Source organism: Serinus canaria, chromosome 5 (genome assembly GCF_022539315.1).
Source record: "Serinus canaria isolate serCan28SL12 chromosome 5, serCan2020, whole genome shotgun sequence".
Lineage (NCBI taxonomy): Eukaryota > Metazoa > Chordata > Aves > Passeriformes > Fringillidae > Serinus > Serinus canaria.
This window is the reverse complement of record NC_066319.1, coordinates 55,687,814-55,699,987: the sequence shown is the minus strand read 5'-3', so window position 1 is coordinate 55,699,987 and position 12,174 is coordinate 55,687,814. Positions and strand designations below refer to the sequence as shown.

Sequence of the window (12,174 nt, the reverse complement as noted above, 5' to 3'; positions counted from 1 at the left end):
TGAAAAATCAGTTATTTATTCTTTATAACAAACACTTTAAAGAGCTACAGAGACAGAAAGTTGACATTATCTAGCCACTATACCTCCTCTCTGCTTCTCCACCTCCCCCTTTCCCTTTCCCAAATGGGAGAAGATTCCTGTTTGAGATGAGAGGAGGTCGTGCCTGGGATCAGCAGGAATCCCTGGGACAGGGGCAGAGCTCGCAGCATCTCCAGCACTCCCGTATTCCCAAATCCTCCTCGCCGGGGCCGGCAGCCCCGAGAGCAGCTGGATGGAGCAGAGAGCCTAAAAAACTTCATTCTGCAGGGGGACCTCTAGTGTTTTCCTTTCTCCATGTCCTGGCAGAGTTCCTCCAAAGTACAAATACACACAGAGCTCCCATTGTTTGCAGCCCTTCACAAGCCCACTGATCCTAATATGGAATTCAGCAGGAAACCCATGATTTCCTGACACACAGCAAGCTGGAGAAAGAAAGGAAAAACTCCATTAAAAACCTCCAGACTCTCCTCCATGTAGAAATGAGATGGAAAATGGAGTGGATTTAACAGGAATCCCGGGTTCCTGCGGCCAGGCTGGAGGAAGGGAGACGCGGATCGAAGCCGCGGGCTGCTGATATTTTCTGAAGTCGCAACACAGACCGGGAACGGCCGAGCAGGATGAGGATTTCCTGACTGGGACAAACGAAAAAGGACAGATCCCTCCTTTTTTTTTTTTTTTTTTTTTTTTTTTTTTTTTATGCTATTCCTCTCTGTGTGTTTAATTTATTCACCTCGATGATCCTCTTGACTGATCTGGTAACTGTTAGAAGCGGCTGTGACAGCCTGGAAACATTAGTATGATTTCCTGAGTTTGAGATTTGCTGCTCTCCCCCCTCTCCCCCACCCCCCTCCTTCTCCAAACTCAGGAAAAGTCAATACAATCGCACTTCATTTTTCCTTCATGTGCACTTGGAAGTCCTGGGAGCAGCAAGAGCAGCGGCAGCAGCAAGAATGAACTGCAAGGAGGAAAATGACAACTGCACTGACGGGAGCAGCAGGAGCAACACCAAGAAGATGCTGAAATGCGTGGTGGTTGGGGATGGTGCAGTTGGGAAAACCTGTTTGCTGATGAGCTATGCCAATGATGCCTTCCCAGAGGAGTATGTCCCCACTGTGTTTGACCACTATGCAGGTAAGAAAGTGCTTTAAAAGACATTTAACAGAGAGCTGCAGGACAGCCAGGTGGGAGGTGAAGGCAGCTCGAGGAGAGGACAGTTCAAAAGGGATGCACGGGTTACTTCTTGTCCAGGAATGTCATTCAGGCCTGGATGGTTGCCAGGCAGCTTAGATGGCAGCTCATAAAATTGGGACAATGCAGGATTTATTCCGAGATCTTATTTGTTTGCTTCTTATTTTTGTCTTGTGTTTGGCCAATAAGAAGCATTAGGGATGCAGTTAAATCCACTGTGTTTTGGGACAACAAACGTAATTCAGCCTCTATCACTTTGTATTCTTGGTTAGTTTTTGAAGTTCTGAGCTTTGCAATTTGCAGTTAGAAAGACTCTATATAAATATATATATATATGTATGTATATATAAGCCATCACCACAATCTTGTCCCTCTTGGCAAATGATGCATAAATTACAATATTTATACCCTTTTTAAGGAATAATCTTTGAGAATATATCCTATTTTAGGAGTTATCCTTGAAAAAAACACCACAGTCTCTTTCCAAGCTGTCAGTATATAACTCTCCTTCCAGAGATGGAGTTTGTTACTCCATCTATAAATAGATTTTAATGCTACAACTTGATGGTAGTGAAAAGCAGACGAGGTGATTGATTTGAATCCTTCATAGTAGGAGAATTTGTAGTATAAGGAAAAAGCACAAACATAATCAAGGTCACCACTGATATTCACTGCATTGCTGTGCAGAACAGACCCACAGATTGAGTACAATATTCACAGGCCTCTTTCTGTAGCAATTACTGACTTTGTCCAGCTGTGTCCAAAGTTATCACACAGACGTTTCATAGGCTAAAACTGGTGTTCAAACATCTGCTTAAGTTTTACTATCCCAAATTCTGCTGTTTTTCTTCTCACAGTGCTCCTTTGGCTTATGGGGGTTTTTAATGAGATCCCAGACACAGATTCTAGAAGCACTGCAAAACTCATTGCTTATCTTGCAGCAGCAGTTGGAGTTTCCTTCATTCTCTCTCCACCTCCTTAAAAACTGAATTTTCATGGCGTGGCTTATCATAGATTTGGTATTCTGTAATGGGAAAAATCCCTGTTTGCATTCTGGCTCTGTGTCAGGTTTAGCAGATGAACTGGCCAAACAAGAAAGCTGTGCAATTGCAGAATCTGACCCGTGGAAATGTGAAGAGCTTTCCCTCCACAAGAGTGGGCAGCGTCACTTCTAATGCAAGCAGCTCCCTCTTTCCTCTGCCCTTCCCTCCAGACTGAGTGATCCCTTTAGAAAAAAAAAAACATTTCCACAGACAAGATATACAACATATATTAAACATAACATAGTGCCTGTTGGAAATATGTGCTTCCATGAGCCAAAATCCCTCAGGGCTGCCTTATACTGCAACAGCACCAGCTTTCCTGTGATGACTTCAGATCTGCTCACCCCTTACAAAATGCTGATCCCAGCACCCACTGCCCTTCTCCCACTCTCCTCCATGCCCTGCAAATTCCTCTGCCTATGGGAAAAGCCATCCCAAAGCTGGTGCCATACCATGTGGGCATCAGTCTTGGTGGTTTTGGTGTGAGCCTGGGGGCACACATGTGGGCATGGGGGCTGTGCCCACACAAGGGCGGTGATGCCAGCCAGGCAGGCTGGCACTTGGTGGGGGCACCACTCTGAGCTTCTCCTCCCTAACCAGCCACAGGTGACTCACAGGGACTTGCTTTGATTCCCTTTGCTCTGCCAGAAGTGTTGGAAATTGCCACTGGGCTCAAAAGTTACTGAGGGATACAAGGGCTGAGGGAAGGATGGGAAGATGAAGCAGCATAATCCTGATTTCCTTGGGGTAAAAGAAGTATGAAGGCACTTTTAAATCAAGCCTCATTTTCAGGGTTTGAACACTTACCCTCTAAAATATCTCCAGCTATTTTTATCTGCCTTCTTAACTAATATAGCAGATAAATATAAAAGTATTTTCAGTGAGAAAACTCATAAAGATAAGAGGAAAAAATAGCCCTGTTTATTAACATGCTGTTCTGAGATAATCCCTGTCCAGTGGTGGTGGTCAAAACTAGCATTGATCACAAATGGAATTTCAGTTTTTTGAGGAATCCCATCATTTATTAAGCTGATTTCACTACAAAATTGCACACAGAGTCAAGCAGCTGGAATTACTTCTAGAGCAGAGTGCTGGGAAAAATCCCACTCATAAAAATATTACATGGCATAAAGTATAGCACATCCTATTTAAAATACTGTGGGTATTGACTGAGCAAAGAACTCACTTGGGGTAACTCTGCCCCTGAGCTTCCAGTTTTTAGGATCTTCCATTGGATTTTCCACATCCATCTGCATGGCAGCCCATGGTGAAGAGCAGAGGTGGGACAGAGGTACCACGGGCATGGTGGCAGCACAGCACATGGGAAAGCTGCACACATGGACAGATCCTGAAGGGTGTAGGAGGCTCTGGAAAATCACATTTGAATTTACCCCATGAAAATGGTTTAAATACCCCTGTCCTTGTCACTGCTGAAACTGTTTCAGTTTTCCCAAACAAGCTGAAAACCTCAGATTCAATGGTTCATTTCTGTGCTGGCAATGCTCACAAGCAATTAATTTCTGCAGATTTTTGCAAAGCTTCACTTTCCAGGGAAGGTTTTCCACCCAGGCATTACTACCAGCAGTGGTGTGTTAGCAAGGGCTCCCTCTTGCCTCACCAGGTCACAGCCTGGCTGTGACTCCTGGGGCATTTACCAATTTACTTCCTCCTAATGGAAAATGCAGGGGGTGGGGAGGAGAAGCATTAAAACCCAAGGATTCCAGTGGTGATCTCAGAGCAGTTTCTCACTGCCACGGCTCCAGCGACTCGGGGGAGACAGTGATGCTCTCCAGCCCAGCTTTGGGAAAAGCTCCAGCTGCACCAGTGCTGTGGCCAAGGCCTTAACTGTTCATGGCCCTGCAGCACCAGCTCTGTGCACTTGCCCTGCTGCATCTCATCTCCTCAGCTCCTGCTGCTGAAGCAGGTGGATGTAGCAACAGGAGTGATCAGGGGAAGCAAAAACTCAGTTCCTGCACTATTAGTCTACACGGTGCTTATTCAGTGCCTTTCACATGAAAGAGCTTGAAACCACTTTATAAAAGGTGCACCCAACCTGCCTCTAAGAAAATCAAAGGCAGGAGCTGAGTGTCACCCAGGGAAGGAGCAGGTATTCCTCCAGATAATTCAGCCAGGGAAGGAGCAGGTATTCCTGCAGGGAACTCAGCCAGGGAAGGAGCAGGTATTCCTGCAGGGAACTCAGCCAGGGAAGGAGCAGGTATTCCTGCAGGAACTCAGCCAGGGAAGGAGCAGGTATTCCTGCAGATAATTCATATAGGGAAGGAGCAGGTATTCCTGCAGATAATTCATATAGGGAAGGAGCAGGTATTCCTGCAGGGAACTCAGCCAGGGAAGGAGCAGGTATTCCTGCAGATAATTCATATAGGGAAGGAGCAGGTATTCCTGCAGGGACTCAGCCAGGGAAGGAGCAGGTATTCCTGCAGGGACTCAGCCAGGGAAGGAGCAGGTATTCCTGCAGGAACTCAGCCAGGGAAGGAGCAGGTATTCCTGCAGGAACTCAGCCAGGGAAGGAGCAGGTATTCCTGCAGGGAACTCACACAGGGAAGGAGCAGGTATTCCTGCAGGGAACTCACACAGCATTTACAGCTCGGACACAGCAGTGCCTGGCATGAAAAGCTCTTGGTGGCTCACCATGTGTGCAGCTGCACTGTACAAAAGTCCAGACCAGTTATTAGCTCCACACTAGTAATATCCTGCCTCAGATTTCACCCACAGTCCACAAAACCGAATTTCTTCAGGGCCTGTTGCCAGTGTTGGGATGTGACGGGTGTAGAGTAGAATCAGAGCAATGCCAGACAGATGGGGAGGGCAAGGTTGTTACTTGGATATGAAAATGTTTTCTTTCATTGGATGCATGGAATTTTATGAGTCTGGTTATTTCTCAAGGCATTTTGAAGAGGTTTTGCTGGAGGCCAGAGCCCTGAGTAGGTTTCCTTGCTCTGGTGAATTTCCAAGCCCCACACTGGAAGTGTTTAGCCACAAGGCAAATGGCTTTTCTAGGGCAGGCTCACCAAAGTGCTATCCCAGTGACAAACAGGATATTGCTGGCAATAACTGGAACAATAGGGGCTGTTTGGATAGTGAGTAGATGCTTCAACATGCTGGTTCCACTCTGTCTTTTGAACATCAAATCCTGGCTTTCCGTGAGCAAAGGTCTCTCAGCCAGGATGACTTGTATTGTGCCTAGCTATGTGAGGTTACAAATGTTTATTTAGGGCTGAGGTTGGACCAACAAAAAAACTCATTTCAACAACTAGCAGAGTTGGTTTAATAGTACCAAAGGTAGCTGGCTTGCTCTGTTAAAGACATGAGAAAAATGTGTGTTGTTACTTAGGAAGCCACTGAGCATCCCATTTTATATTCATGAAGCCTAAAAACATAGCAATTTTTAGCATGAATTTTATTTGCCCTAAAATTTATATTCAGATTTCCTGGAGAGGTGATCAATGCCCCAGGGCTGTCAGTGTTTAATAGGCCCTTAATTATGTGCTGTGAGTTTTGGTCAGCCCTGAAATGGTCAAGCAGGACTAAATGACCACTACTGGCCCCATCCATCTGAAACTATTCCATTCTATTACAGAAGTGCATTGCTTGTAAGTTAAAAAAAAAACCTCTCCATGCTTACAGAACAGTGACAATGGCATGCAGCTAACTTGGCCCACTGTGCAGACAAGATGATTGGACTCATTAGATGGCTGAAGTCTGAGAAAAGAGGGTTGTGAGTCTTAAACTCAGCTCTAGTTCAGGCATAATACAGAGATGAATACCATACAAACAGCTTTAGGAGCCAAAGTTGCATCTTTGATAAATGAGAGAGGTCAGTCCTTCCAAGGGAGAACTGCAAAGCATCTGCAAGAAGTAGATGGTGTAAATATGTCCCTGCTCCCCTCATGTGTCAGCACAAACTGGTGAATGTTATAAATAGTGAACCCATTTGAAAAAAATTAGCATTGGCATGTGATCAGCTAATTAATAGCATACAGGATAGCTCAGCCCTGACTGGGGCTCTGCAAATTAAAAGCAATATAGAAGAAGAGAGACATTACTTACTGTTAGGAGACACATTTTTTGTTCTTCAGTGATGATTCAATGTAATCTCTCTGACTTTGCACTGAAGTGAGCTGGAGCATCACCAGTCCCACAGAGCAGTGATCCCAACCTTGCCAGACAAGCTGTGCAAGAAGGGAGTCTCCTGCTCTGGCATTTTTAGTAGCACAGAAGCAGTATGACTGCTGTTGCCCAGCTTGTACCTGTGCAAATCCACAGATCCATTATATCCTGTCTGTATGTCACAGCAGTGACCCACATCCCTGTTCCTGACATCCTCCCATGGAGGAAAGGATTTGGAAGTGGGCTGTCAGTGATCCTGGGACTGCCCATGGCTGGTTGCTCTCTGTCCTGGGACAGGCAGGAGCACCCAGGGGATACAGGCCAAAGCACCAGGCAGCTCTTCTGCCTTGCAGCTTCTCCCAAGGAGCAGGAAACACCAGCCAAGACATGGCAGAAACCCAAGGGGAGCCCAAACATCCTAAATTTCTCCAGCTACAGGCACAAGAGCACATCAGTCCAGACTTTTGGTGTGCTAGCCATTTTGAATTGATTGCTAATGCACACTGCATTCAACCCATCCCTGCTTGCCACTTGTGTAAGTGATAACCCCAAGACCATCACTTTTTTTTCCCTGTTGAAGCTCTGACAGGAAAAGACTGCCCAAGCAGATCTGCAATTTCTGCACGGGTTCTGCCGTGGGAGTCTTCACACTGCCACATTCTTGAGACAGTTGTCTCCTATGAACAGTCTTGGTAGCACATTAGAGAAACTCCTCATACAATGTTTGGGGTCATTAAACTCCAATAGATATAAATAGCACTGAAAGAGAGCTGTGATGTTTATTTGCATGGATATGTGCAGTGGGTGGTTTTTTTCCCTTTTAATGTTCATCCAATTTTGATCACACAGATTTGAACTTTAGCCTTGAGACAAGGAAGCATTGACTCTCTTAAGAGCTGACTCTTTTAAACTGGCAGCCACTCAACAGATATGTTCATTTTGCCTCTCAGGAGCTCAAAAGACTTCTCTGCCAATCTTGCTGGTACCATGCAGAATAGACCAGGGTTCTCAATAAAACAATTAAGGTATGAGAACACAACAAACACACCAGTGCAATTCAAATGTTTCCATGGCTGGATTTTTGGAAGGTGAATTTTACAGAACCACTAATTCTCAGTCTCCCAAAAGAAGGTTTAATTCTGTCCTGAGTCATACAAGTCAGAGGTGATGTAGTGATCCTCAGGTTTTTCCCATCTAGGAAGCCTGAACAGTTTTTTACTGAGAAGATGCCTTTTGCCTGAATCACCATGGTTGTGACTCACACTCATTTGGGAGGCTCCACATACACCCCAAGCATTTTAGGGCCTTTTCCTTCTGGAGGTGCTGTCAGCATGCAGAGACCCGAGATAACTATCACTGCTATCTCTTCCTCACACACATCCCTGTATTGTCCTGAGCCTGCACAGTCCACTTGAAGCCCATGGAGACAGAGGTGTGTGCTTTGGGTTTCTGTTTCTCAGGCCAGAGGGTTTCTGCAGCAGTGCTCTGAGCACTGTGGTGGCAAAGTCCCCATTGTCCCCTGCCCCTACAGCTGTGAATGGAGCAGCACCCCAGCTGCTTCTTACCTTTGCCTGGCTGCGTTGTGCAGCTTCTCTTAGTACTGCTGCCGCTTCTGCTTTGGTTGTACTTTGAATTTATGGCCCAGAAGAGCTCTGCACCATTCCCACACCAACCAGCAGCCAGGACTCAGCTGACAGCCCAACACACAGAAGTGATTTCTCCAGCCCACAGGAGCAGCCAGTGGATGTCCTTGTGCTCCAAGCACAGCAGGGGCCAACACTGCACCATGAATGGCACTGGCAGTCTGAAAACTGGGTGTAGAGAGTAAGGAAACTACAGCACACATCACAAAGGATAGGGCCAGGAATTAGAGGAGTAGATGGAGCAGCCATGTTGCTTTATCCAGATTTATCCAGCCTAAATTCCACCTAAGCCCCACTGTCTACTCTTTTGTATTAGATATGTGGTGCTTGAAGGGCAAGAGGAATCACAAAGAATACTAAACAAGGAGTTAGACCATTTGAATGAGTGTTGGTGGTTTGGATGTAGAATGATGGGATTTTTCTTAAGGTCAGCCACAGGCCTGAGGGAATGGATTGGAAAGAAGGAAAAGTCAAATGGCTTAAAAAGAAATATTTCTTTGCATGGAATGTGATTAACCCAGGGAACTTATCACTTTATAAAAATTCTTGAGGACAGAATTTTAACAAGGTGTGCAAAAAAGGGGGTTGAACCATGTACTGGGGAGATTGAGTGCTATCATTAGCTAATGGAAAAGACTTCTGCAGGGAATGAGCTGGCACAACCTTGGTTTAGAGCTCAGGAAAAGACCTAAATTTGGCCTGGTGAATGGCAAATTATGTTAAAGTTGCCCACTACTATGTCAGAAGTGAAGACACCAGGCTGTGAGTTTGGCCCCACCTAACACCTTGTGCCCAGGGCTTTAGAAAATAACTTTTTGGTGTGATTCTTCTGATTTATGGATAGGCAAACTGATTTTGGAATTTTGCTTACCCAGCAGTGGACTGCTGCAGAGAGACGTTAAGGGATTTTTAAAAATGACCCTTTTCTTCTCCTCTACTCCAAGACAGTCAGGCCTGGTCTTTCCTTCCCTTGTCATCTGCCCAGTATTGCAGGAGGTGACACCAGCTGAGAAGGCCAAAACTGAAACTGTGTCTATTGTCCCTTTAAGGACAATCTCTACAGCTTGAACTTAGTCACATCCACTATCTGAAAATCAATAATTGACTCAGTACATGTGGCCAAGCAGCCCACAAGAGGGGACAAAGGCACTTTGTGGGTGGTGCCAGAGCAGGCAGCCAAGCAGATGCTCCACAGCAGAAGATGCTCCACATGTAGGAAAGAAAAACAAAAATTCAGCAAAGAAGTCTAAGAAGCCAAATTCCTAGACATGAAAACTTCAACACCACCAGATGTGGCAGTTTTTTCACTAAGTCATCACTGCAATGGCTTAGTTCCTGACAAGTCAATACCAAATACCTCTGCTAAAACTTGCTGCTCATTTTCTGCTCTCTTGATAAAGTTGATACTCTGATGTCTGCACTGGTGATACTCATCATGGCTGCTCTGCATCACTGAGTGGATTTTGCCATGCAGGCAGTGCCTTTCCTATGTTCTGAATTTCCAGTTGTTATGGCCAGAACTAATGACATCATGGAAATGGCAAGGGATGAGGAAGAGCAAACATATTTCCTTCAATTGTTCTGTTCAGACAAAGTCATTAAACAGTGATGACATCTCCTGTCAAATTATTATTTATCTTTGCAATAAAAAAATAAAAGTTATATTTCTCATCTACTTTTAAGAGTGACCATTTGCCATTCTCCACTTATATTGTCCCTGTACCTCAAGCCAGGGGTCTTCCACCTAAATCAGGGAATATGTTACTAAAGAATGAAAGTGTTATGAATTGTCACCCAATGTTTTATGCCAAGGGGGAGTGAATGAATGAATTCTAAACAGGATTATTGAACTAGAATTCATCTCCCTTTTCTCCCCACATAATATCTGAGAAAATTAATGTCTAATAATTAAAAGATTACGAAAAAAAGTTGATTTACCTTATTTAATATCTAGCATCATTTGCATTCAAAGTGAGAGGTCTCCCTCCTTCTTGATTTAAGGCCAAGATCAAAACCCTCTTCTTAAATGGAAAGTCAAATGAGAGGCAAGGTGGCTTGGAAGGGTCCTGGGGGACACAGTCACTTGCTGGGAGTTGTTGTCCCCCAGCTAGTCCTCATATCCAAAGTGGTGTTTGGGGTCCCAGGGAAGGGGAAGGCCTGAAGGACCATGACAGGCTGTTATTTCAGCTCCCACATTCAGTGTGTGTGTCCAGAGGAGCAGCAAGGCCAGCACTGGGGCTGCCCCAGGGTTGCCTTTTTACCTCGGGAACTGGCACAGCAATGAATCCACAAATACACCAACCACCCCCAGGGGAAGAAAAGGCTGGAAAAAAACTTTCACTGACAGGAGAAATACTGGGGGGGAAAAAAAAGAAACAACTCCCAGAGGAAGGAGATGGACAGCTGTGAAAATATTCCCAAGCACAGTGGCACGGGAGGCACAGTCAGGAGGGTGATGGCATTGGAGCAAGAAGGAAAAGCAGCACTGGGCTGTACCAACATCCTCACTCCTGGTTCAGGACACAGCAGTCCCAGGGGTGAGCACAGGAGCCAGCACTTAGGCACCTGAAAGAGTTACAGAGGGCTGTGCAGAGGGGCTGGACAGCAAGGTCCTGCCACAGTGCAGGAGGATGCCTGAGATGACTCACTGAAAGTGCTTTCCAACCCCTGCTAACAGAGGCCACGTCTCTCACTAGAGACTCTCTGGCCCTGACTCCAGCTCTAACTTTGAAGTAATGGCATTAACAGTATCTGCTCATGCTCAGCTCTCTGCAGACTTTAAGGAAAAGCACAGCTTCAGCAGTGAGTGGGAAAGCATACATGTTCAAACATAGCATTAATTTCTATCCCCTGGGAGATGGGACCAAAAGAGCATCTATTTGCAATAATATGCTGCTTTGCTGAGAACAGACTTAAAGGAAAATCCCATAAGGTTGGAAAATGTGTTTTAAGTTCACAAACTGTCTCATGCTCCGTCCTCAGAGCTGGCAGCCATCCAGGGGCCGTGTCCTCACAGGCCAGACCCTCCCCATCTAGGACACACATGGTTTCTGAGCAATGCCCCAGCTCCATTTCAGAACTGGCTTTCTCCCATAACTGGGTGTAAAGTCAACATCTATGTCTAATTTTGGGAGCCAAGTTGCTGAAGTCTCTGTCCAGGAGCAGCAGAAATGCAGAGACTTGATTTTTTTATTTAGAAGTTGAGGCATTTCCACAAGGCAATCTCAGCTCTGGCACAAACTCACACTGAAAATGCCTCCTGAGACCATCTATTTTATGCTGTCTGTATCAAGCAAAGGCTTGTGGCAGTAATGCCCAGGACCTCAGGTGTCCATTCCAGCTGGGTTTGGGCTGTATGATCCTGCTTCCCAAATGGCTCCTCATGGGCACACAAACTTCCCTGAGGGCTCGTGGTGTACCTGTGTATAAATCACAAAATAGCTCTAGAGAGCTGTTTGGAAACTGTATCTTTATTTTTGTTTAGTTATAGCTACACACAAACCTTTTCAGCTGTATCAAGAACACAAAGGAGCCTGTAGAATTGCTTGTAGTTGCTGTCTAGTTTGAGCCCATTTTTGCTCATTGAAAACTTGCCATTAAAATTTTCAGCAAAACCATGAACAACTTCTAGGAGGCCCTTAGGATGCTAAGATTTAAGCTCCTAGAAAGACCCTTTATCTCCACAGTGCAGCTCTGCTTTGTTCTGGGTAGCCAGTAATGTAACCAGTGAATTGCAAAAATCCAGCACAGTTCCCTTCATCTCACTACCTTCTAGTTGCTACTCAAGATATTTTAAGCCTCTTCCAGGAATTCAAGGGAGCAACACCTCTCATTTTAAAATAAATATATGTGAAGTACAGCTTTAAGAAAATATTTTCCAGGAATATCGGCCATGAAAACAGGATCAATCTCAACATTAAAAGAGGAGTTCATACTCAAAAAAATTTCAGCTAATCTGCCAGAAACCAGGCCTTATGGATGAAGTCCAAATTAGCTGAGCCAGCTCATGATATCATTAATATGGAGAATTTTCCTTGCCACGCACAGAAATAGTGTCTCTCACGGATTGTGCCACTTGAGGATCTGCTGGGCATTTACCTAAACCATTTGGTTTGGTTCAAGTCCAGTTGGGT

The 12,174-nt window shown here is 45.2% G+C and overlaps 1 protein-coding gene across 1 annotated transcript in view; it reads left to right on the top strand.

Moving 5' to 3' along the window:
- Positions 1-293: 293 nt before the first annotated feature.
- The window catches only part of RHOJ (ras homolog family member J), a 60,858-nt gene continuing 48,977 nt past the window's right edge, over positions 294-12,174 (top strand). The window contains exons 1-2 of the mRNA XM_030240318.2: positions 294-833; positions 955-1,170. Of these exons, the coding sequence (XP_030096178.1) occupies positions 990-1,170 (181 nt within the window). The 5' untranslated portion in view covers positions 294-833; positions 955-989. The remainder of the gene's footprint in view (positions 834-954; positions 1,171-12,174) is intronic.